This window comes from Pelophylax lessonae (assembly GCF_965119305.1).
Source record: "Pelophylax lessonae genome assembly, chromosome: 1".
Taxonomy (NCBI): domain Eukaryota; kingdom Metazoa; phylum Chordata; class Amphibia; order Anura; family Ranidae; genus Pelophylax; species Pelophylax lessonae.
In genome coordinates this window covers 501,969,314-501,992,803 of record NC_138768.1, presented here as the reverse complement: position 1 = coordinate 501,992,803, position 23,490 = coordinate 501,969,314, and the positions used below count along the sequence as shown (strand labels likewise).

Sequence of the window (23,490 nt, the reverse complement as noted above, 5' to 3'; positions counted from 1 at the left end):
AGAAAATGCATGTGAGGAGGATGGAATCAGCAAAAGAGCTCACTTCTGTGATAGTGGAAGTGAGCAGTAATGACTATACCTTACTTAGAAACATCGGAGCTTTAAGACATTCGGGGAGAAAAGTGGGAATGATATTCCTGAGTAAATTGGAAATCATATGATTAACACTATTCTTCTTTGCATGTCAAAGCTGCAGGAGGTCCTTTGCTGCATTTACTAAGTGGATCAAGACCAACTTAGTGAACATGAAAGTTTTGGCTAGAGATACCCTTTCCAGTATACTGCCATAGTATTGTATTATGTTGCAAATTACCCTTATATAGGACCTAGTAGGCAGACATTATGGATAAGCTTATAGCTGTCGGAATTTATGTTTCTCTGCAAACTTTTTTATAAAGAGTCCTAAATATCGGCAGTTCAAACAAAACACATGATATCAAAACCAAATAAGTTTACATAATAACCATTATCTCCAGTGATATGGTTACCTGAAGCTATATGCAATTTTGACTTTTCTGTTAAATTGTATTTGTATGGTCCTTAATGTTACGGCAGCCTCTTTGGTCAAAAGAGAGGTTCAGGAGGTGAGCCTAAGGCAGGCCATACATAGTGCAGGAAATACTATAGGTTACAGCAAAGTGTGCTGAGGTGCCAACATTTCTGCAAGAAAAGATGAATAAACACAAATGTATGTGCATGTAAAATGGACCTTTCACACCTTTTAAGCAATGGCAGGAAAAAATATAAAGAAAGCAGCCAATAATGACCTATTGCATGTTTTACACCTCATTCACTGCAGAAAAAAGGGTACAGCATGCCTGCTTCATACAGGAGGCGCAGACGTGTCTGCAAGTGGAATACATGCAAATGTCTGTGCATGTTGAATGGACCTTTCCTAAATCATGTACTACATAAGAAACATCAAGTGTTGTGAATACAGTTGGTATCAGGGGCGTAACTACAGGGGTTGCAAACGCAACCGGGCCCCCCATGCTCCAGGGGGCCCGTGTGGCTCCCCTGTATACCTGGATAGGAGGGGCGGCGGAGGCAGCATGTAGAGAAATCACTCTCCTCCTTTTTCCTCTTGTAGCTGCAGGAGGAAAATGAAGGAGATTGGTTCCTCTGTATGCTGCCCCTGCCACTCCTCCTATCCATTTCACTTGTGTTCTGCTGTCTCTGGGCCCCTGTGTGCTCCCCTGCCCCCCGCCCCCCCACTGTGCTCCCTCCCCTCTCCTGACGGCTGCTGCAGGGGATGTGTCACAATAGAGAACCAGGTAGGGGTCGGTAAATAAGTAATTTACCAGCTCTTTCCTTTTCTGAATGGACAGAGTCATAGTCAGTGACAGTGTAAAAAAATAAAATAAAATGATAAAAAAATAATACAATTAAAATACCAGAAAATAAACTGACACCAGTGGGTGAACTTCCAGGATCGCAAAGGTCACACTTGCGACTGGGCCCTGGCATTCCACCACCGTGGGGAGGCCCCAAGATGGCAGGAAGGGGGCCCACTGCAGAACTTGTGAAAGGGTCCCGCTGCAAGATCATAATAAGGGGCCCCCGCAACGAGAGTAAAGGGCCCCAGGATCAGTGGGAAGAGTCCCAGGGTTGAAGGAAAGGGCCCTGGCCAGGGGTCCCGGGGGGGCCCTTCATGGTTTCTTGCATCGGGGCCCTGAAGGTTCTAGTTACGCCTCTGGTTGGTATCACAGTAGAGAAGTGGTTAAAAGGTCAAAACAACATTGCATCACTTTCCATACTGGCAAAAAGATAGTGTTTGGAAGTATGGTTTTCGAATCTCATTGATGGTACACTCCCATGCTGTATGTGAGCGCTGCTTTCGTTTTTCAAACGACGGATCGTTCAAAATTTGCATAGTGTATGGCCTGCCTAAGTTAGACATTTACATAATATATTTTTGTGACAGGCTTTGGCCTGGCCTTCATATAAGCTCAACAAGATGTTTACCTAAACAATACTCCTCTTGTTAGCCTCAGATTAGTAAGTTTTAGCAAACACATCATAATGTGGAATGTAGTTCTCTGTGGATCTAAGGCCTTTTAGATAGTATTATAATCATATGATTCCATGTTTTACTATGATGTACACAGAAAATTTACATATGCAGTACTTCCACACAGACCAATATCTGCATTATAGTTACATAGTTAGTCAGGTTGAAAAAAAGTCCATCTAGTTCAACCAATAAAAGAGGAATGAAAAAAAAATCAATCATACCATCCCATATACAGAATCCTATACCCACATTTGATCCAGAGGAAGGAAAAAAAAAAACAGCATAGAATGATTCAATTTGCTCCAGCAGGGAAAAAAAATTCCTCCTTGAGCCCGCAAAAGGCAATCGAATATTCCCTGGATCAATTTTAGCTAGAAATGTGAGTATCCGGTTATATCACGTACATTTAGGAAATAATCCATGCCTTTTTTAAAGCAATCTACTGAGCTGGCCAGAACCACATTTTCCCAGCTCATTTTGAGAAGAAACCTTTCTGTATTTGGAAATTAAATATCTTTTCCTCTCAACATAAAGAGTGCCCCCTTGTTCTGTGTGTTGACCTTAAAGTGAATAACTCACCACCAAGTTCCCTATATGGACCACTTATGCATTTATACATGTTGAATATATCCCCCCTTAATCTCATTTTCTCAAGAGAGTATAAATTCAGTTCCTCTAATTTTTCCTCATAACTGAGCTCTCTGTGCCTCTTATCAGTTTGGTTGCTCTTCTCTGCACTTTCTCCAGTTCCCCGATATCCTATTTATGAAATGGTGCCCAAAACTGAACTGCATAGTCCAGATGAGGTTTTACTAATGATTAGTACATGGGTAAAATTATATCTCTCTCTTTCTGGAGTCTATACTGTACCTCTCTTAAAAAAAAGAAAGGACTGTGCTAGCTTTGGAAACCACAGCTTGGCATTGCATGCTACTATTAAGCCTATGATCTACCAAAACACCCAAATCCTTCTCCACCATTGATACCCCCAATTGTACTCTCCCTAGTATGATGCATGCATATTCTGAGCCCCCATGTGCATAACTTTACAATTATCAACATTAAACCTCATTTGCCACATAGTTGCCCAATGAAACAGTTCATTGAGGTTGGTTTGTAAGTTGGAGACATCCTATAAGGAAGTTATTCCACTGCAGAGCTTGGTGTCATCTGAAAAGAGTTCAATGGTACTTTTAATCCTGGACCTTATATCATTTATAAATAAAGTAAAAAGTAAAGGTCCCAACACTGAACCTTGGGGTACACCACTGATAACCTTAGACCATTTAGAGTAAGAATCATTAACCACTACTCTCTGAATTCAGTATTTTAGCCAGTTTTCTATCCATTTAAAAACTGGTCTTTCCAAGCCTGTAGACTTTACCTTACACATTAGCCGTGTGTGGGGAACTGTGTCAAACGCTTTTGCAAAATCAAAGTATACTACATCCACAGCTGCCTCTCTGTCTAAGGTTTTACTTACCTCCTCATAAAAAAAAAAAAAAAATCAGGTTTGTTTGACAACTTCTGTCTTTCATGAATCCATGCTGTTTGTTGCTTAAAATATTTTTATTTTTCAAGCAAGAATTCATCTATGTGGTCTTTTATTAAACTCTCCAGTATCTTCCCAACTATAGAAGTTAAACTAACAGGTCTATAGTTACTTGGTAAAGACTTTGATGCTTTTTTAAATATAGGCACCACATTGGCCTTACGCCAATCCAATGGTACTATTCCAGTCCTTAAAGAGTCTCTAAAAATTAGAAACATTGGCTTTGAAATGATAGAGCTCAATTCTTTTAGGATCTGTGGGTGTATGACATCTGGTCCAGGTGCTTTATTCACTTTTATTGTGTCTAAATATTTCTGGATCATATAAATATTTCAGCAATTGTGGATTATTTGGGCTGTGTCAATACCATCCCTAAAATGGACATGAGCTCCTCCATGCTCCTTTGTATACAAAGAGCTGAAGACAGTATTCTCCTTCCACCCTCTCCATCCACCTCATAGGTGTGGCATATCAAGATTCTGATTAGACAGCATGAATATTGCACAGGTGTGCCTTAGGCTGGCCACAATAAAGGCCACTCTAAAATGTGCAGTTTTACTGTATTGGAAGGGGGGGGGGTCGATCCAGAGCACCCCAAACATGCTCAACATGGGGCCATGCATTACCATGCTTGAACAGGAGGTGATGGTCGTGGATGAATGGCACAACAACGGGCCCCATCTCGTCACGGTATCTCTGTGCATTCAAAATGTCATCAATAAAATGCACCTGTGGTTGTTGTCCATAACATACGCCTGCCCATACCATAACCCCACTGCCACCATTGGCCACTCGATCCACAACGTTGACATCAGCAAACCGCTCACCCACACAACGCCATACACGCTGTCTGCCATCTGCCCTGTACAGTGAAAAACAGGATGCATCCGTGGAGAGAAAACCTCTCCAAAGTGCCAGACACCATCGAATGTGAGCATTTGCCCACTCAAGTCAGTTACGAGGACGAACTGCAGTCAGGTCGAGCCCCCGATGAGGACGTTAAGAATGCAGATGATTTTCCCAGAGATGGTTTCTGACAGTTTGTGCAGAAATTCTTTGGTTATGCAAACCGATTGTTGCAGCAGCTGTCCGAGTGGCTGGTCTCAGACGATATTGGAGGTGAAGATGCTGGATGTGGAGGTCCTGGGCTGATGTGATTACATTTGGTCTGTGGTTGTGAGGCAGGTTGGATATACTGCCCAATTCTCTGAAACACCTTTGGAGACGGCTTATGGTAGAGAAATGAACATTCAATTCATGGGTAATAGTTCTGGTGGACATTCCTGCAGTCAGCATGCCAATTGCACGCTCCCTCAAAACTTGCGACATCTGTGGCACTGTGCTGTGTGTGATAAAACTGCACATTTTAGAGTGGTCTTTATTGTGGTCAGCCTAAGGCACACCTGTGCAATAATCATGCTGTCTGATCAGCATCTTGATATGCCACACCTTTGAGGTGGATGGATTATCTCGGCAAAGGAGAAGTGCTCACTAACCCAGATATAGACAGATTTGTGAATAATATTTAAGAGAAATAGGCCTTTTGTGTACATAGAAAAAGTCTTAGATCTTTGAGTTCAACAAAGATTTTTTGGGGGTTGTCCTACTATCTTTTGCAATCTGTCACTTGTTTTGAATTTTTGCAGCCTTGATTTCCTTTTTACATATTCTGTTATATACTTTGTAACATTGAAAGGATGATAGGGTTTCTTCATTTTTATATTTTTTAAAAGCTCTTTTCTTATTTTTTATAGCTTTTTTCCACTTTGGCTGTGAGCCACATAGGTTTTATTTTTAGCCTTTTAAACTTATTGCCCATGGGAATATACAGTTCACATACAGTCTTTTTAACCACTTACCGCCCGCCCGCCGTCATATGACGGCGGGACGGTGCGGCTATTATCCTGGGCGGACGTCATATGACGTGACCCAGGAAATGCACGGCAGGCGCGCGATCGCGGGCGCGCCGCCGTGCACTGCCGGTGTCGGGGTGTCCCCGGGACACCCCCCGTCACCGGCAGGGGGGAAACAGCCACTGGGCGTGGCTGTTTCCCACGTGATCGGCTGTGTTCCAATGACACAGCCGATCACAATGGAGGCGGCCGGCAGATGACCGCGCATGCGCGATCGGGAGCGCGCAGCGCGGTCATGTCGGTGGCACTGTGTTCCGTAGGAACACAGCTGTCACTGGCAGTAGTAAACAGTCACTGACAGTGACTGTTTACTATGTGATCGGCTGTGAATCCATTCACAGCCGATCAGAAAATGTAAACAAAGAGCAGTAACTCACTGTTACTAGCTCTTCTCCCCTCATACCGTTTCCAGTATGAGGGGAGAAGAACTAGAAATAGTGAGTTACTGCTCTGTGTACCTGTAAAAGTAAAAATCACACTAAAATCACACTAATAAAGGTCCCCCCACACAGTCCTCAGCCCCCCCCCAATGTCACCTGTCACCCAACAGTCACCTCATCAGTGCCCAGAAATTGACACCCATAACGTTCACATGTGAGCGCAGCGATCGCGGGCAGAATCATCGTGATTCTGCCCGCAATCCGAAAATCATTGCAAATTGCGGGACGCCTGTGCGTTGCCCGTTTTTTGCAATAGCACCCCAAACGCTGTGCGATGTTTTTGCCATTTCCGCCTGCCGAATCGCAGTAAACATCGCATGACGCCCAAAAAAGGTACAAGAGCTTCTTTGGGGCGTCATGCGTTGTTTGCGTGATGTTACCGCGATTCGGCAGGCGGAAATCACAGCAACATCGCACAGCGTTTGGGGTGCTATTGCAAATCAGGGCAATGCACAGGCGTCCCGCAATTTGCAATGATTTCTGGATCACGGGCAGAATCGCAGTGATTCTGCCCGCGATCGCTACGTTCACATGTGAACGTAGCCTAAAATTCACCGGTCACCAGAGACTGCCATAAGTACCGCCGCGCACCATCGCCTGTCACCTGTCACCCATCAGTGACCATCGCCCGTCACCTGTCACCCCATCAATCACCGTCACCTGTCACCCCATCAGTCATCGTCACCTGTCACCCCATCAGTCATCGTCATCTGTCACCCCATCAATCATCGTCACATGTCACCCCGTCAGTGATTGTCATCTGTCACCCCATCAATCATCGTCACTTGTCACCTCATCAATCATCGTCACCTGTCACCTCATCAGTCATCGTCACCTGTCACCCCATCAGTCATCGTCACCTGTCACCCCATCAGTCATTGTCACCTGTCACCCCATCAGTCATCGTCACCTGTCACCCCATCAGTCATCGTCACCTGTTTGCCATATACATGCAATCACTTACTGACCGCCTAACGACTATATGCGTCGGCCATTAAAAGCTAAATACTGGGGTTATGGCAGCAGATAGCCCCCATAACCCCGGTATTTTTTGAAACGGCGGGCGGTCGGCTTTCAGATAAGGGTGGTCCCAGTGGTGGATTCGCCGCGGAATTACCCTTACGGTGCAGGGGAAGAGGTGCCCCCCCCCTCCTGCCGCGTCCCAGACGTTTTCCCAGCTTACCGGACCCGCCGGCAGCGGGGAAAACTATCCGGTCCCGGATCCTCAGAGACAGGAAGTCGAGTGAGGGCAAGATGGCCCTCACTCAACTCTATGGTCTTGGAGGACCGGAGCTACGTCAAAAGACGTTGCCTAGCAACCGGTTTAAAGGGCCGCTTTTTTTTTTTCTTTTTTTTTTTCCTCTTTCAACAATTTTTTTTTTCTTTTCTTTTTTAGTGTAGTTGTGAGGTGTGAGGTCTTTTTGACTCCAGATCTCACAATAAAGAGGACCTGTCATGCCTATTTCTATTACAAGGGATGTTTACATTCCTTGTAATAGGAATAAAAATGATCAAAACATTTTTTTTTTAAACTGTGTAAAAATAAAAAAAATAATAAATAAAATAAATAGGAAAAAAAAAAAAAAAAAATTAAAGCGCCCTGTCCCCGTTAGCTCGCGCGCAGAAGCAAACGCATACGCAAGTCCCGCCCACATATGTAAACGGTGTTCAAACCATATATGTGAGGTATCGCCGCGATCGTTAGAGCGAGAGCAATAATTTGAACCCTAGACCTCCTCTGTAACTCTAAGCTAGTAACCTGCAGAAATTTTTAAAATGTTGCCTATGGGGATTTTTAAGTACCAATGTTTGGCGCCATTCTGTGAGCATGCGCAATTTTGAAGCATGACATGTTGGGTATCTAATTACTCGGCGTAACATTATATTTCACATTATGGAAAAAAATTGGGCTAAATTTACTGTTTTCTTATTTTTTAGTTCAAAAAAGTGAATTTTTTTCAAAAAAATCGCATCTGGAAGACTGCTGCGCAAATATGGTGTGATAAAAAATATTGCAACGATCTCCATTTTATTCTCTAGGGTCTCTGCTAAAAAAAAATATATAATGTTTGGGGGTTCCAAGTAATTTTCTAGCAAAAAAAATGATTTTAGCTTGTAAACACCAAGTGTCAAAAATAGGCCCAGTCTTAAAGTGGATAAATGGACAACTTTGTGTAAAGCGCTACTTGGATGTTAGGCCTATGTGTGTGGCCAGGCTGTGAAAAAGTGTTACACATGTGGTATCGCCATACTCAGGAGGAATAGCAGAATGTATTTTGGGGTGCAATTTTTGCTATGTACATGCTATGTGTTAGAAATATTGCATAAATGGACAGCTTTGTGTAAAAAAAAATGTGTTTTCATTTTCTTTCCACATTTTCCAAAAACTTGTGGAAAAAAATGACATATTCAAAAGACTCATTATGCCTCAAAAATTATACGTTGGGCTGTTTGCTTTCCAAAATGGGGTCATTTTATGGGGGTTTCCATTGTCCTGGTGCTCCAGGGCCTTCAAAAGTGCGATAGGTTGTCAGGAAATTATATGTGTAATTTGTGCTCCTAGAATGCCGGACGGGGCTACTTGAATGTTAGGCCTCTGTATGTGGCCAGGCTGTGAAAAAGTCTCACACATGTGGTATCGCCATACTCAGGAGGAGTAGTAGAATGTGTTTTGGGGTGTAGTTGCAAGTATACATGTGCTGTGTGAGAGAAATAACCTGTTAATATGGCAATTTGTAAAAAAAAAAAAAAAAAAAATCTTCATTTTGCAAAGCATTGTGGGAAAAAATTACAACTTCAAAAAACTCACCATGCCCCTTATTAAATACCTTGGAATGTCTACTTTCCAAAAAGGGGTCATTTGGGGGGTATTTGTACTTTCCTGACTTTTTAGTGTCTCAAGAAATGAGATAGGCCTTCAGTACATCAGGTGTGATCAAGTGTGATCAATTTTCAATGATTCGCACCATAGCTTGTGGACTCTATAACTTTCACAAAGACCAAATAATATACACTTACTTGGGTTATTTTTACCAAAGATAAGTAGCAGTATAAATTTTGGCCAAAATTTGTGAAGAAAAATTACTAATTTGCAAAATTTTATGACAGAAACAAAGAAAAATGCGTTTTTTCACAATATTTTCAGTCTTTTTTTATTTATAGCACAAAAAATAAAAAACCCAGTATTGATCAAATACCATCAAAAGAAAGCTCTATTTGTGTGAAAAAAAGGACACAATTTTTGTATGGGTACAGTGTTGCATGACTGAGTAATTCTCAGTCAAAGTGTGAGAGCGCTGAAAGCTGAAAATCGGTCTGGGCAGGAAGGGGGTGAAAGTGTACTGTAGGCAAGTGGTTAAAGAACTTCTATTTCTGTTCTGTTTTCATCTGTGTCAATATTCACTCCTAGTCTAAGACTTGGAGAACAGCTCTCATCCTTGGAAAACTTCCTCTCTTAAAGTTAAGTGTTTTTATATTTCTAGCATGCGATGCAGACAGCTTCCGTTAAATGAAATCATGTTATGCTCACTGCATATATGAACATAGGTAATAAGCTTTGCATGGTTTGAAATTACCAGGTCCTAGTCGGGGCCTCAATGAGCTGGACCAGTGTTTCTAAACTCCAGTCCTCAGGGCACACTAACAGGCCAGATTTTAGGTATTACCTTGGGGAGATGCAGACTAGAATACTGCAATCACTGAGCATCACCTGTGATGTATTTCAGTTTTCTTGCAAACCTGGCCTGTTAGTGTGCCCTGAGGACCGGAGTTGAGAAACACTGAGCTGGACCATAAAATTGTCTTGTAACGGGTTTTATACATTTTTGCCCTTTAACTGTTCATGCAGTGCCATTAGTTCTGTAAATTTTCGGGTAATTAAAATCCCCCAATATTATTACTGTCCCAGCCCTTACAGCCCATTCTATTTGTGTAAGGAGCTGAGTCTCCACCTCCTCATTACCACTGGAGGGTCTATAACGCACTCCAATGATTACTTTTGTAGTACGCACATCCATGTTCAGTTCCACCCATAATGCTTCAGCCTCATCACACTCTCCATTAACTAGGTCTTCATTCACACTCGCTTTGAGATCACTTCTCACATAGAGACAAACACTACCACCCCTTTGTTTTACCCTGTCTTTCCAAAAGAGCGCATATCCATGAATATAAATAGCCCAGTCATATATGAAATGAAGTCAAGATTCAGAAATACCAATTAAATCATATTGCTTTTCATGCATCAAAGCTTCCAACTCACCTATTTTGCTTGGCAGACTTTTGGCATTCGTGAACAAACACTTTAATTCATTGTCACATTTTGCACACGTATTTTGCAAATTTTTTTTTAGTATAAATAATACCATTTCTAATGTTTGTAACATAGGAAACTTCTTATCACCTGAAGGATAAAACAACAAGAAGATGCAGCCTTCTAAGTGTATCTGTTTATTCTTAGAACATATGTCATAAAATGGATTTCACTCACACAGTGTGGAGATTGGGCTAGCAAAGTTCATTGTCCTCCTCCGGATGTGCCAGATGACAATCCCGTAGATCCTATAGATGTATCGGGGTTCACTTCCTGCTGAATCCTAGTGAGCTGACAAATGCTTGTCTGTGTATGGTATTAGCCTTGTGGGTGGGCAGCTCTGAGACTCCAGGAGTGAAGTAAGCCCAAGGATGGGAAGTCCAGAGACGTCAGCACAGTGTGGAGATTGGGCTGTCACAGCAATGCTGTATCTTGGCCTAGGCTGACTAGGCCTAGACCTAGGGCAGCACTTTGCAGGGGGGCAGCGAAAAAAGCTCCCCTGCACAAAATAAAAGCCTGTTCCCAAACTAAAATAGTCCCTGCCGGCTTGTGCTACGCTTTTAGTGTAGTGTCAGCAGTAGTGTTGCTATGGGGGTTTGGGGGGTGCGGCCACCAGTCTGCCGGCCCGCATGTCCTAACGACCAGTTGTGGTGTGTGTCACTAGCGCTGAGGGGGGCATCCACATGTTGACTGGATGGACTAGATGGAATCTGATTGGCCAACGCCGTCCAAGTGATGGTGCTGACCAATTAGAATGCCTCTGTAAGTGATGCCACAGGGTTTTTAAATCCTCTTTAATGTCATGCTGAGATCCAAGGAAAGCAGAGGAGGGGAGGGCTGTGCTGTGTACACAGTGGACGATCCTCACTGCTCCCTACCTGGGACCCGCTTCATCAGTCCTCCTCATCTGACATTGACACTGCTAACATGGATCTCAGGAGGTTCCTATCTGGGTGACCCAGGATGTGTCCCCCCCATAGGAGAATAATGTAGGATGCCTGGCTCAGGGATTTGCTGCCATATTACATAGGCTCTCCTCTGCCTACCAGGAATAATACCCTGTGACCGACCCCTCTCTCCTGGATCTTCCAGGACGTCTTCCAGCCTGTGGTGACCTATTGGGATCTTCCAGGACTGGGAGTGATGGGAAAGTACTGATTCCTCTCCCCTCCATCATCCTGGAGAAGAATATAAGGAGGACTCAGCACTCCTGCAGCCTTCCCCACACCGACTATGGCTGCAGCTATAGCCAGCTCTCTCATTCAACAGAAGAGACAGGCAAGGCAATCCAACAGTGACCGGGTGTGTACCTCAAAGAGACCCAACAGCCGCCAGCATAGATGACTGATCCCTGTGCGGGAGGTAAATCCGGGGGTGTTCACTAAAGTCCACTTCTGCAGAGGGGGAATAAGCCGGTCCGGAGAAAATCAAGTCAGTGCCCTACTGCTACTTACACTCCATACATCCCTCTATACATCTGTCCCCCCATCCCCCCTTCCCTCCTTCCATTCATCCATCCATCTATCCCTCCTTCCATTCATTCCTCCATCCATAAATCTGTCCATCCTTGCATTCATTCACCTCTACTTCCATCCATCCATTAACTACTCTATCCATCCATCCCTTCTTCTCTTTCTCCAACAATCTCCATAAAGCTGACCCAACACTAAAAAAAATCAGATTGGACATTCTCCTTTATATTTGCCAAAACTATGTAATATAAAGGACATAGCTAAACATACATTCACTCTGTATCCAATCAGGCAGGCCCTTGTACTACACATTTGATGGTAGCTCAAAAGGAGATTGTACAATCAGATTTTAAAGTATAAGGCCAGCTTAATGCTCACTATGCACGTTACAAAAGGTGGGACCTAAAGAGAAAGAGGTGTGGTTTACAGATGGCAGGGCGGGTCTTAACCTCCTTAGCGGTATTCCCAAGTGTGGCTCGGGGTGGAATTTTAGTGCCATTAGCGGTAACTCCGTGCCACACTCGGGGTACCACCAGGGAGCATCGCTGGATCCTGGTAGAGGTTACTTACCTTGTCCCCGGGATCCCGCGAGGTGTCCCTGCTGCATACGGCAGCCGAATATTCCGCCCGATGCTGTGAGCCCCGGCTTCTGCCTCCTGCGAAGTGATGCTCGCAGGGGAGTGGAACCGGCAGCAAATTCAAATAGTAAAACACACAAACACACTGATATATTGTAATCCTATTGGGTTACATTACAAAATAAAATACATTGACATTAGTTTGCCCCCCAGTGCCCTATCCTGCAGTTTTACTGTACTTTATATATATATATATATATATATATATATATATATATATATATGTATATATACTATATATATGTATATATATATATGTGTATATATATATATATATATATATATATATATATATACAGGGCTCAAAATTTCAAGTCCTGAGCTACTAGCCAGGCCTTAAGAGTTACTCGCCACTTGTGGCCCCACCCAAACCCTACCCTGCTCCGCCCCTAAACACACCCTCGTAAAATATCTCATAAAATTACACTGTTAAATGTTTTATTCAGAATTAAGTTACAAAAAAATGGTAACAACAACAACTTTAACAGTATCAATGTAAACATAAAAGCAAAAAAGTGCTTTCCCTGAGTATAGGTGTGGCATTAAGGAAAATAAAGCAGGGCTTCCATCAATGTAGAGTGACCACAGCGTGCTCCCTTCAATGCAGTGACCACAGCGTGCCCCCTTTAATGCAGAGTGACCACAGCATGCCCCCATCAATGCAGAGTGACTACAGCGTGCCCCCTTCAATGCAGAGTGACCACAGCGTGCCCCCTTCAATGCAGAGTGACCACAGCGTGCCCCCATCAATGCAGAGTGACCACAGCGTGCCCCCATCAATGCAGAGTGACCATAGCATGCCCCCATCAATGCAAAGTGACCAGTGCACTTACCTGAATATTCATTTGCTATTGTCACACAATGGGTGGGCTCAGGGTGCACTGCTCTGCCCCCCGGCCCCACCCAGGAAGGTTAAACGGGAAGGGCGGGGCCTTGACAGGAAGGGTTGGTTCATATTTAAATTAGAGGGTGCGTGTGTTTAGTCAGGCCTAGGGCAGCACAAAACCTAAATACACCAGTTTGTCACAGGAGGAGAGAACGATGCAACTGTGTGCAGTGGCCAGCCATGACCAGGCTGGAACGCAAGCTGGAATACCTTCATTCATGTGATAATTTGGTGGTACCTTGAATTATTTAAATAGCACACATTTTCATACCTTCCTTAACCACTTGCCGAACGCCTGCTGCAGTAAAATGGCTCGACTGTGCGAAATAACGTAGCAGCGGGGATGCCAATCCACAGGACCTGTGGCCGCGATTGTAAACACAGCAGACCTCTCTAAAATGATCACAGAGCACCTGTAATCCTTCTATATAGGATCACAGGTCTCTGTGGTCATTTCACAAGCCCACCCCCCATACACATTTCACAAGCCCACACTCCCCTAGGCTCACACTTTCCTTTGATCACTGCTGTGTTAACCCCTTTCCTGCCAATGTCATTATTACAGTAACAGTACATATTTTAGCACTAAGTACTGTAGTAAGGTCACTGGTCCCCCCAAAAGTGTCAAAAATGTCAGTAAGGGGTCCGATCTGTCCACCGCAATAAATAAATAAATAAATAACATGACATACTGTAAATCTTTCCCCTAGTTTGTAGATGAGATAACTTTTGCGCAAATCAATCAAAATACGCTTATTGCGATTTTTTTTTTACCAAAAATATGTAGCACAATACAAATTGGCCTAAAAGGATGAAAAATTTTGATTTTATTATTTTTTTGGGGGGAATGTTATTTAGCAGAATGTGAAAAATATATATATATATATATTTATAAAATATAAATCACCGAGGTGATCAAATGCTACCAAAGGAAAGCTCTATTTGTGGGAAAAAAAGGACATCAATTTTATTTCGGTAAAGCGTCGCACGCCATGCAATTTTCCATTAAAGTAATGCAGTGCCGAATCGCAAAAAATGGCCTGGTCATTTAGGCGGAGTTCCACTGGCTTTTGTGTTTATTAAAAGTCAGCATCTACAAAAAGTGTAGCTGCTGACTTTAATTAAACACATACTCAACTGTCTCATGGTCCAGCGATGCGGCCGGGGGGAGCCTCGGTTCTCTCCGTCTTCTCCCGGCCGGCCAGCATCTCTAGTGTGGGCACCCGGCTGTGACAGCTTGCGGCTTCACAGCCAGGTGCGCACTGCGCATGCGCATCCTGTGGCGTCTCCCAGAAGATTGCAGGGAGGGAGGGGGAGAGGAGAACTTCGGCCAGAGCCACCTAGGCGGCCCGAACGGAAGCGGGAGCAGGTACCTGTCAAAATTAGGTACCCGCTCCCCTCAAAAAAAAAATTACATGCCAAATGTGGCATGTCAGTGGGGTCAGGACCACTTTTGAGTGGAACTCCACTTTAAAGGGGCAAATCCTTCCAGTCCAGAATTGGTAATGTTCTTGGACAAACAACATCTGCTTGGCCAGCAGGAAGTGTGCATTATATTCTATCGCGATCTATTACTTGGAATTTTGTGAGTGTACATCTTGTGTTTTACTTGAATAAATAGCGTGTTTTTGATATACTACACTATGAGAGCGTCTTTCTCTTTCTATGGTTTTTAAACACCCGCCCAACTGGGGAGACCAGATACAAAGAGAGGTCCATAAGGATATCCCATCTCATATGGAATTTTAAAAAAACCCACTCCAAATCGGACTCTAGCACATTGACCCACATGCAGTATTGCTATGGGGTCCTGGCAGTCTGGTAAGTGGACCACCAAAAGGGAGTGGAATAGCACGTTTTTGCACTTCATTGGCACGGACTGACACTGATTTGTTTTAGTGAAGAACACAGAGCACATTGCACTTTTCCTTCACTGGATACTTGCTTATATTGGACTGTTTTGGGACTTTTAAGGAACAGGATTAGACGTGCACATATTAACTAATTAATTTAATTAATTTATCCAATTTTTTCTTAATATTAACTCATATATGTATTTATTTATTATGGTGAATTAGCACTGTTTTGTATTTATGCAGATTTGTCACAACAGCACTATTTTGCACTTTTTGAATATTCTATGCAAGTTTTCACTACATTGAATATTTATGTAATATCAGCAGATAAGGGTTTTTATACCATTTTCACATTAGTATTTTGTAAATAGACCCTATTTTTGCACTGTGTACCACCTTTTAATTTATACTACATCGTAAGATTTTTTTGAACAGCAGCACTCATAGGCATTGGTTATCCATAGCGCAGTTTTCCTATTTTTTGCTGCGTGTATACCTGTCCTGTTTGTCATTGGGTGCTGCTCCACTGCTAAAGCTATTGGCCTCCGAGCCTGACTCCAGACCATGACATTCACCCTCTATTTGGCCTGTTTAGCATTATCACCAAGAGTAATGCCCCATACACACGTGCAGATTATCTACAGACTTTTGTCTGCAGACTTACCTTTTCTATGTAGTGCAAGGGCCTGCCGTATTGCATACAAATTGAAAGTGTTGAGGTTTGACCTCATATTATATGGTTTTGGTAAGTCTGCAGACAAAAGTCTGCAGATAATCTGCACGTGTGTATGGGGCATAAGATAAAATACAGAACAGGAATAGAAGAGAAATCTAGTTGGGTGATCCTGGTGGCTAACTGGGATTTCCCCTCACTTTCTCTGGTGGCTATGGAACTCAAATTGAAGAGGAATCTTTCCAATTGGACATAAATGACAAAACTGCTGGGTTACATGATCTGACCTTCATGTAAATGGAGAAATATTTGTTTTTGCCTTTTATTATACCTTAAACATTGATAATAGCATTAGCTATGTGTTTGTAACTTCAGTATTGATGTTTGCAATGAAAACGGTCATTTTGGCCAATTTTTAAACTGTCAGCAAAAATAGTTTAATACAAGAAAGTGTTTTGCTAGCTTCAGAAACTGTACCTTGACATTGAACACCAAGATCCTTCTCATCCACAGTGTGATTGTGCACTCCTGATATTCAAAGCACAGAGTGGCTGTTAATCTGACAGCAGAGGCCCATTGTTTGGTATCGGAAAGAGGCTCTCCAAATGTAAACTACAGGACTAAGCTGTCAACGTCCAGTCCTGCTCTGAGGAAGGTAGCTTGTCTCCCGAAACACGTTAACAGTCCAAGCACAGGGACGTGTCCTCCTCCACATAGTAGTCCAAGCATAAAGATGTGTCCTACTCTACATAGGAGTTGATATGAGATATGCAATTTTATTCTCTATGTTTTGTAAATATGTATTTGGCTTCTTAATAAAATTTTGTAAAGGTGTCCAAAGGTATTGCACTAGGCATTTGTGCCTCCTTTTTTCTCTGTTGGCAGTTTTCTGGAGTTTCCCCACTTGAGGACAGTGACACGCCTATGGTTCCTAACTGAGTGAGTGCTTGGGTTTTATAGACATCTGCCCTGTCTTTGTTTAGAGAAAACTAATGCTGTAACCTTCATTTATATGTTACTGTTATGTGTAAAGTGTTAATATGTTTATTTTTAACACCTTCTACCCCACCCCAGCATCTCCTTAAAATGTGATGAACCCCCAGGGGGCGGGAAGATTTGGTGATCACGTGACCACTGTGATTGGCTGTTACGGTGGTCACATGACCAAGAACCAGTCAGGCTGGCTACCAATCATTAGTGGGGACCAAGAGCTGCCTTTGACAGCTCGGTCTCTGTGCTGGGAACGTACAGTAAGTGTGCTCTCAGCACGGGCACATAGGCCACCTAGTGACTCATAACGTGGCATGTAGACGTTAAAGTCCACTCTTTTGCTGCCGCACATATATGTGTTATGCAGATGGCAACAGGTAATTCGTTTTAATTTCTTAACATTTTGTTTAACTTTAACTTTTTTAAATTACTTTTAAAAAAGCTTTGCGCCAGAAACAAAATTCTAGTGCCTTTAAACTAAGCTACCTTAGTTCCTAGATGGAAGAACCAATATTGGGCATTAAAAGTAGTGATCGACCGATATGTTTTTTTTAATGCCGATATTTTGGTCATCGGATATCGGTATCGGCTAAAATTTTCGGACATGTTTTTTTTCACAGGTACTCCTCATGAAGGGATCTGGGGGTCAAAAAGACCCCAAACCCCTTTTCGGCACTGAAAAGCATTCAAAACGCCAGGTTTGGCTGTTCTGAATGCTGTCAGTTTTTTTAATTTGGTGCCGAGTACCCGGAAGCGATGTCATGACATCCCTTCTGGGTATTTTACATGGAGACCCGATCAGAGCCGAATGCGGCTTTGATCGGGTCTTCGGCGCCCGTGCAGGTAGGATGCCCGGGTCTCCCGATGGGACGGGGACGTCCCCTCCCGCTCCTTGTAATGACAGCCGAGCGGCTTCTCAGCCACATCGGTTGTCTTTACAAGACAGCCGACTGTCGGCTATGGGCGCCGGTACCGAGGTGATGCCTCTAGCTGCAGGCATCACTCCAGTACAGCACTTTCCCGAAATATCGGCAATATCGGTTACCTCAGGGGGCGATTCCGATATATCGGGGAAAATGCAGATTGGCCCCTGATATATCGGTGGTGCCGATAATCGGTCGATCACTAATTAAAATGTTAATCGATGAAGACCCGGCTGTGTTTTATTATGCTCACAAGCATTATGAAAAATATTTGACAGGCTAAACCAGTTCCTAAACCACCCCCATCCAGTTTTGTTTTCCATAGAACAAAATGTGAGAACCCTAGGAGCGATGGACAGTGGCTGTTTTTTTACAAAACATGCAGATGCGCATGCTCCATCTCTCTCAGCTTTGAGGGGGGAAGGGGGGCAGTTTGATATACTCGTTTCGAGAGGCCTTTATTTGATTTATTTATCCAAATTTTGAAGCTCCCTTTAACATGGTGGTCCCCAGATCCCGGCCCCCACCCAAGTGAATGAGTATGAGGTTCCCCAAAAAAGTGTAAAAAGTGAATAAATACATAGCACAAGTTTTTGACAAGTCCTTTGTTAAAAAATCAAAAATAAAGGTCCCCAGTGTAGATTTATCGTCAATCATGCCACCCGCCGCCACCACTATCCCAATAAAGAAAAAAACCTCTGGTCCCAAAGAAGGCTCCCGAAGTCTGCCAGCTCCACCATCTGACAGTTTTTAAATAACTAAAGGGTTTGCCAAGAAAGCTAAGGCTCCGGCCCCCCTGTCCCAAAGCATCCGCCCATGTTAAGGGCATTTGGCCTGGTATGGTTTAGGAGGGGGGGCGCATGCACACCCCCCCATCCTTTCCGGGCCTGCCAGGCTGCATGCTCTGATAAGGGCCTAATATGGATTTTGGTGGGGGACCCAACGCCGTTTATTTTTACATGGGGTTACCCTTAAAATCTATACCAGGCTGAAGGGCCTGATATGGATTGGGGGGGGGGGGTGCCATTCTTTTTTTCTGCATTTTTCTGAAAGCTGATGATGCTTTGGTTGTAAAGGATGTGGCGGCCGGCTTCCTGACCCGCTCCTCTACAGCCAGTTATTCATCAAACAGAATTTGAATCGGATGATAATTTTTCAACCAATCCGTTTTCGTTAGAAAATGTATAAACGAAACCAAATGAAATTAAACTAAATGAATTCCGAAACTAATCAACAAAACTAAACAAATATTTCCGTTCTGCATTCGTCTACACATTACTGCCATACTCGTGCATGTGTATGGGTGTATTTTTCAAAATGTTCAATTTTATGTTTGGCAAAATACTCCCATACACATGTGCAAGTATATGCCTGAGCCGGCAGTTAGGCATGCATGGCATTTTCTGTAATGTATTTCTATGGGCAAAAATTAGCAACAGCTGTGGCTCCCGGGTGCCAGAACAGCAGATGTAATTAATACTGTACGTTCATAAACTGTTCTTTACAGTCATGTGTAAGAGGCCTAAAAATGCAAGAAAGACAGAGAGGTGTTGATTATTGAAGCTACATTTGTAGGCCTTCCCTATAAAGTTTGCTTGTTTTGGTGTTCAAATATGGCCAAACTCTGTTATAAATTATTATACGTTATACAATAGTGCAGCGCAATCCTAATGATGCATCATAAATTATATATTAACATGCTCCAGAAAGATTGTTTTCTCTCTTATATACACCACGGGGATACTTCTTGGAGGATCCATCTATGCATATTGAGGTCTCCAGGTATTAAGGAGGATCTGAAGTGTATACATCTGGCATACTGTGATTTAAGGAGAGAAGGAGTGGAGGTGGTTCACACTGATTCCTGTGGATATCCTGTAGGGTCACAAGGATAAGGTGAGAGGCAGAGAGTGATAGGTGGTGGGATCTTTTGAGCACCCGTTCTGATTGTCACAGAATTGATATCTGCTCTAGGATTATTGACCACTGGGACTGTCATCTCTTCCTTTTCTACACTGACACCTGAGTTCTTGGGACTTTCTTTCTGGAGCATGTTAATATATAATTAATGATGCATTATTAGGATTACGCTGCACTATTGTATAACACATTTCAGGAGGTGTTTGTTTGGATTGCCCTTGAGTGTTCAGCTGCTAGTCCATTTATATGGTGTTATAGGTCCAGCGCTGAATATATTTTTATGTTTATAAATTATTATACCCACTACTATACTAGGGTGAACAGACGTCCCCGGTCTCTGAGGACACTGTCTCCAGACCAAGTCTGTCCCCGGTTTTGCCCCCCGGCAGGGACTGCGCCAGGTGGGTGCTTGGAAGTGCTTAAGCACCCTCAAAAACTCTTTAAGCACCCTCATAGCACCCCCAAAATTCAGATACCACTACTTGCATATGTCATAATTTTTTTTTTTTTTTTGCATCTGCACATCCTCTATTGATGCCAGAAGGCTGGGAACTCTTTTTTTCCCGGCAGCCTGCTTTGAGAGGTGGATTGATTTACAACCTCTCCTCTGCTTCCTCAGCCAATGTGAAAGCATTGTACCCGCCCCCTTCCTCAGCCCGCCTGATTTGACTTCTAACCTAAGCTATATCAGCAGAAGGTGCCGGAAGATCGATAGGAGGGGACAGGAGAGGAGTGGAGAGAACACAGCCTGCTATGGAGAATAGATTACAAGATCCAGACGGATCATTTCTCAGCCTCTGCAGTGAGTCCGTTAGTCTAAAGAAACAGCTTCTGCCAGCAATAAGAGAGCAGGGGCTGTTTTCACAGTGTGTGATACTGAGTTAGAAGAGCAGCACCAGGACAGGATGTCTGTATGTTCTATCCCTCCTTCCTTCCCTCCCTCCATCCATCCCTCTCTTCATTCATCCATTCCTCCTTCCATCCATCCGTCCCTCCCTCAATCCATCCATACCTCTTTTCCTCCCTCCCTCTATCCATCCCTCCCCCTATCCATCCATTCCTCCCTCCCTCCATCCCTCCTTCGATACCTCTTTCCATCCATCCCTCTTTCCCTCCTTCCATCCATCCCTCCTTCCATCCATCCCTCCTTCCATCCATCCCTGCCTCCATCCCTTTCTGTCCTCCTCCCTCCATCCATCCCTCCCTCAACTATCCCTTCATCCATCCAACCATCCCTCCCTCTATCATCGAACCATCCCTCCCTCCCTCCATCCTGCTATACGTCCCTCACTCTATCCAACCATCCCTCCCTCTGTCCCTCCATCCCTCCCACCTTCCATCCCTCCATCCATCCAACCATCCCTCCATCATCCAACCATCCCTCCCTCCATCCTGCTATCCATCCCTCCATCCATCTATCCCTCCAACCATCCCTCTCTCATTAATCCATCTAACCATCCCTCCCTCCATCCATCCATTCCTCCCTCTGACCATCTCTTGCTCAATCCATCCATCTATCATTCCCCCCAATCCATCTATTCCTCCCTCCCTTCCTCCCTCCCTCCCTCCCTCCCTCCCTCCCTCCCTCCCTCCCTCCATCCATCCCTCCCTCCCTCCATCCAACCATCCCTCCCTCCATCCATCCAACTATCCCTCCCTCTATCCAGGCCATCAAGCCAGGGCTCTTGCACACAGGTGGCTGAGCCCATTCAGGATAATTGCAGCCTAGGTGCAATGTACAGCCCTTCACTGACATGAATAGTTGTGTGCTACTCTATACAGTGATCACAAACATGAGAACAGCAGCGTACAACTATTTATGTCAGTGACGTGCTGAACACTGCACCTGGGCTGCAATTACATTGAATGGGTTCAGCCACCTGTGTGCAAGAGCTCTGAATCTCAATAAAAGTAATGTGAACTTTCTCTCTGAACTATCTCTCTCTTCTCATGTTAGTGTAAATTATATCCCATATTTAGTTTGGTGGTTAGTACCATCACCAAATGCAATCTTTTCAAGAGAATCAGCTAATTCAAAACTCTGCTCTCTATGTAGTGCATGCCTGAATGCTACACTCTGTACATAGCGTGCTCCTGAACCCTGCACAGTGTACATAGCGTGATCCTGATCTCTGTGTGTAGCACACTCCTGATCTCTTCACTGTGTACATAGCGCACTCCCAATCTCTGCAACTTTTTACATAGCACACTCCAGATTTCTGCACTGTGTACGTAGCCCACTCCTGATCTCTGGACTGTGTAAGTAGTGCATTCCTGATCTCTGCACTGTGTACGTAGCACACTCCTAATTCAGAGACATGCAAAAATCCGAAATGTTGCTGCACTCCTTGGTAACTTTATTAAAGTATTAAAATCACATCACAGGTATGACAGGAACACAAAAGGTAAGGCGTTTCGTGCTAAAGTCAGCACTTACTCAAACCTCAGGTTTGAGTAAGCGCTGACTTTAGCACGAAACACGTTACCTTTTGTGCTACTGTCATACCTGTGATGTGATTTTAATACTTTAATAAAGTTACCAAGGAGTGCAGCAATATCCTGGGTTTTTGCATGTCTCTGAATCTCACAGATGAGCTGTGCAGCACCCTGGGTTCCTGTTCACAACGTGTGAGAGTCAGTCACTCATCTAGAGCAGCATTCACCTGATCTCTGCACTGTATACGTAGCGCACTATTGAACCCTGCACTTTGTTCGTAGCACACTCCTGAACTCTGTATATTGAGCACCCTTAAACGCTGCACTTTTTAATGTTGCGCACGCCTGAACTCTGTACATAGCGCACCCCTGAACTCTGCACACTCTGTAATGTTGTGCAACCCTGAACTTGTAACGCTCCTGCGTTTTATGTATAATGTGGATTTACAGCTGCAGAAATATTCCACTTCAGTAGTCATGTAGAGAAACGCTGAGACACCAATCCCAACTCCCAAGACTCATCATGTGTGGATAGTCTCAATTCAGCAAGTAAATACACACACTCAATAAGATGTTCCTAGAGTGACTTATATGTATAGTAATATAGTGATGATAGGCTGAAGAGACAGGTTGGGTAGAGATGGTAGATGACAGACACTTGAAAGGAATGTTCTTGAAAGTAAGATAGTAGCAGATGGGATGCAGATAGGTTTAACAATCATGTATGGTAGCAGATGATAGAGTAGCAGGTGAACATGCAGGATAGACCAACCCAGTGCAAGAGCAGATGGTATTAGGCTCAAGAGCTAGCAATCTTAGTTAATGCAGATGTAGTAAATGTCCTTAGTATGCAGAGCTAGATAGTGTAAGCTTTAGTATGAAGGTTACAGAGGTTTCCCCTGTGGGGTACTTATCACTAGTAGCAATGTAGTAGAGGAGAGGTTCGGCAAGAGCGGATGATCCGGTAACGGGATACAGGGATCAGCAGCGTGGTTCCGATAGCGAGGTATGCTTGCAAGCATGAGAGCTTCAAGGCAGATTATGCGGCGTTGAACGAACATGTGAGTGAGACCGCCGGAGGTTGAAATAGCCGCTCCATCGGCGCTCAGTGATGACAGCATCGGTCTTAAAGGTGTATGCGCACCTTACCAAAAGAGAATGGTGGGGCGCATACACTTAGGAAAAGTGGAATTAGTGTACCAAAGGTACCAGAACATTACAGTACCCCCCCCCTTAAGGCCGGTTCCTGAAGGCCTCTGGAGCTGGTTTGTCTGGGTACTTCGCATGAAAGTTGCGGATTAATCTAGGGGCATGTATGTCAGAGGTGTTTAGCCAGGTGTCGTCTTGGGGCCCATAGTTCTTCCATCGAACTAAGTATTGAAGTTTTCTTCTGTGGATACGAGAATCCAGAATCTCTTTTATCTCATATTCTTCTCCACCTTCAACTTGTACAGGAGGAGGAAGT

General features: G+C 43.8%; 1 protein-coding gene across 1 annotated transcript in view; it reads right to left on the bottom strand.

Annotated features, from left to right (window-relative positions):
* Positions 1 to 23,490, bottom strand: part of LOC309547173 (phospholipid-transporting ATPase IC-like) — a gene marked incomplete at both ends in the record, with an annotated part of 345,791 nt that overhangs the window by 289,722 nt on the left and 32,579 nt on the right. Inside the window, one exon of the mRNA XM_082246961.1 lies at positions 9,834 to 10,014. Coding sequence (XP_082103087.1) covers positions 9,834 to 10,014 — 181 coding nt within the window. The remainder of the gene's footprint in view (positions 1 to 9,833; positions 10,015 to 23,490) is intronic.